Source organism: Telopea speciosissima, unplaced genomic scaffold (genome assembly GCF_018873765.1).
Source record: "Telopea speciosissima isolate NSW1024214 ecotype Mountain lineage unplaced genomic scaffold, Tspe_v1 Tspe_v1.0310, whole genome shotgun sequence".
NCBI classification, from domain to species: domain Eukaryota; kingdom Viridiplantae; phylum Streptophyta; class Magnoliopsida; order Proteales; family Proteaceae; genus Telopea; species Telopea speciosissima.
In genome coordinates this window covers 24,810-27,402 of record NW_025317646.1, presented here as the reverse complement: position 1 = coordinate 27,402, position 2,593 = coordinate 24,810, and the positions used below count along the sequence as shown (strand labels likewise).

General features: G+C 43.6%; 1 protein-coding gene across 1 annotated transcript; it reads right to left on the bottom strand.

Moving 5' to 3' along the window:
- Positions 1 to 1,542: 1,542 nt before the first annotated feature.
- On the bottom strand, positions 1,543 to 2,367 carry LOC122647971. The gene has a single exon (XM_043841258.1). The coding sequence runs from the start codon at positions 2,365 to 2,367 to the stop codon at positions 1,543 to 1,545; it is 825 nt and encodes a 274-aa protein (XP_043697193.1).
- Between the last annotated feature and the right edge of the window lie 226 nt (positions 2,368 to 2,593).

The following is a 2,593-nucleotide window of genomic DNA, read 5'->3' as shown; positions in this document are numbered from 1 at the left end:
AATGATATGTTTTCAGAAAAAGGAGAGAGATCAGTAGCTGAAACTGATTTAGAGGAAATTAGTTAGTTATTGGATTCTCTAAACCGACAGAATGAGACCAAATCTAGCTGAAAGTACTAAAATTCCTTGAACCAACTTCCAAGCGGAATAAAATTTCCCATACTTATCCGGATCGCAATTATAATGATACGTTTTGAAAATGGGAGATAAATATCTTTAGGTGAAACTGACAGGGAAGCCGTCCAAATGGAATCATGCCGAAGGGGCCCTGAGTATATCCAGTCAACTCAAATGCTCTTTTGCTTTGAAGCAATCTTCCAGATTAACTTCAAGGTACCAGCCAAGTTCACTTCTTTGATTCTTCTGATGCCCAAGCCTCTTTCATTCTTCGGTAGACACACAGCAGTCCAGGGAAGGGGGTGAAGAAATCTGGAAGTATCTTTACCCTTCCAGAGGATGGAAGCTAAAAGGGATTCCAAGGACTTTATAGTAGCTTGAGGCAACCTAGATATACGAAGATTCCAAGACTAATCTGATAAGAACCAGCCTACCAACATATGAGAGAGGCTTGCCTTTCCCTAATTGCAGCCTTTTTCGAATGAGGTCACGCGTAGGAGTACAGTGATGAGATGAAAGCCTGGCAGGGATCAAAGGAAGACCCAAATACTTAATAGGAAGGCGACCTTCTTGAAAACTAGATCTCTGAAGCAAAGGAGCCTTGTCCAGCTCAGAATCCCCTACAAAGAAAATGAGGGACTTTGAGGGGTTGATGCGCAGGCCCGATAGCTCATAAAAGTGCTGCAAGCAAAGCATAATGGACTCCAGAGAGGCTAACGAAGCCTTGGAGAAGATCATCAGGTCATCCGCAAAGGCTAAAAAAGAGAGGTTGAGAGCTTTACACTTAGGCATAGGCACAATAAGCTGTTGTTCAGTGCAAATTTGGATGTCCCTGGAGAGAGCTTCCAAAGCCAAAGTAAACAAATAAGGGGACAAAGGGCAGCCTTGTCTAATTCCCACTGAGGCATCGAGGTAGCTTGCCGGGCTGCCATTAACAAGCACAGAAAACTTTGGGGAAGAGCTGCAAGCCTGAATCCAATTGACAAAGATACAAGGAAATCCCATCTTGGTCATCACCTGACTTATGAAGTCCCACCTTAAAGAATCAAAGGCTTTGTCTATGTCAATCTTCAGGAGAATAGCAGGGGAATGATTTTTCCTCTCAAAGCTCAGACAATGTCGTGACAAATAAGGATGTTGTGCGAGATATGTCTTCCAGGGATGAAACCGGATTGGTTGTCACTGACAAGAATATCCACCACACTTTTGAGCCGCCTAGCATGGATCTTGGCAATAAATTTGTACCGGAGGTTGCAAATAGCAATGGGCCTGAAATCATTCATAGCAGAGGCACCGTCCTTTTTTGGTATGAGGCAGAGAAAAGTGTGGATACTTTTGACCTAATAAGGGTTGTAGAAGAAGCTGACAATGGCAGCATTAAGATCCAGCTTGATAATGTCCCAGGCCACTAAAAAGAACCCCATACTAAAGCCATCCGGGCCTGGGGCTCCCAAAACCTTGAGAGAGGAAAGCAGCCGCAATCTGATCTTCATTAGGAATGGAGCTCAAAGAGTCATGGAGGGCCGAGGGGATGAATTTGTTGAGTAGGCCATTCGGGATGGGAGGGGATGCCAACTGAGAGCTGGTGAAGAGGCCCTTGAAATGCTGAACAACCAAGTCTTTGATACCTTTAACAGTGGAGACAATGGAACCATCCAGGGCTGTAAGATGAACAATGGAGTTTGCATAAACTTTGGCCTTCAGTGATCTGTGAAAATAAGCAGAATTAGAGTCCCCCAGCTCAAGCCACTTGATTATGGATTTCTGCTTCGGAAAGCTCTCTTCTCGAGCAAGTAAGCAAGAGAGCTCAAGAGAAGCCTTTTCTTCATCTGCTAAAGCACCATTGCAATGATCCAATTGCAGCCGAATCTGAATTGAGCCAAGTCTGTCCTTGCATTCCAAAATCTGTTTAGATATGTTCCCAAAAGTATTGGAATTCCAATCCTTGAAAACTTGCTTGACTTTTTTGAGCTTTCTAGAAATTGCAATGAGGGGGGAAGAGAAAGCAGTGACAGGTTTTTCCCAAGCCTGAAGAACTGTGGTTAAAAAAGAGGGGTGAGAGGCCCACATGTCGAAGTATTTAAAGGGTTTGGGGCCAAAGGAAGGGAAGGGCTGAATAGCTAGAGAGATGGGGGAGTGGTCTGAAATGTCTGGGCTGTCTAAGTTGGCATGAGAAGAAGGGAAGGCTGAAAGCCATTCCTCATTGACCATAATTCTGTCAAGTTTACAAGGCTGAAAGCCATTCGTCATTGACCATAACCCGCCCAGAAGTTGGTTTAAGGAATTTTTGTACTTTCTGCCAGATATGGTCTCATTATGTTAGTCCAGAGAATCCAAGAACTGGGCCAATATTCCCTCTAAATCAGTTTCACATAAAGATCTTTATCTCCCATTTTCGAAACGTATCATTATAATTGCAATCCGGATAAGTATGGGAAAATTTATTCCGTCTGGGAGTTGGTTCAGAGAATTTTAG

What these genes read in the sequence shown, in the direction of transcription:
- LOC122647971 (XM_043841258.1), bottom strand. Translation starts at nt 2,367, where the DNA reads ATGACGAATGGCTTTCAGCCTTGTAAACTTGACAGAATTATGGTCAAT.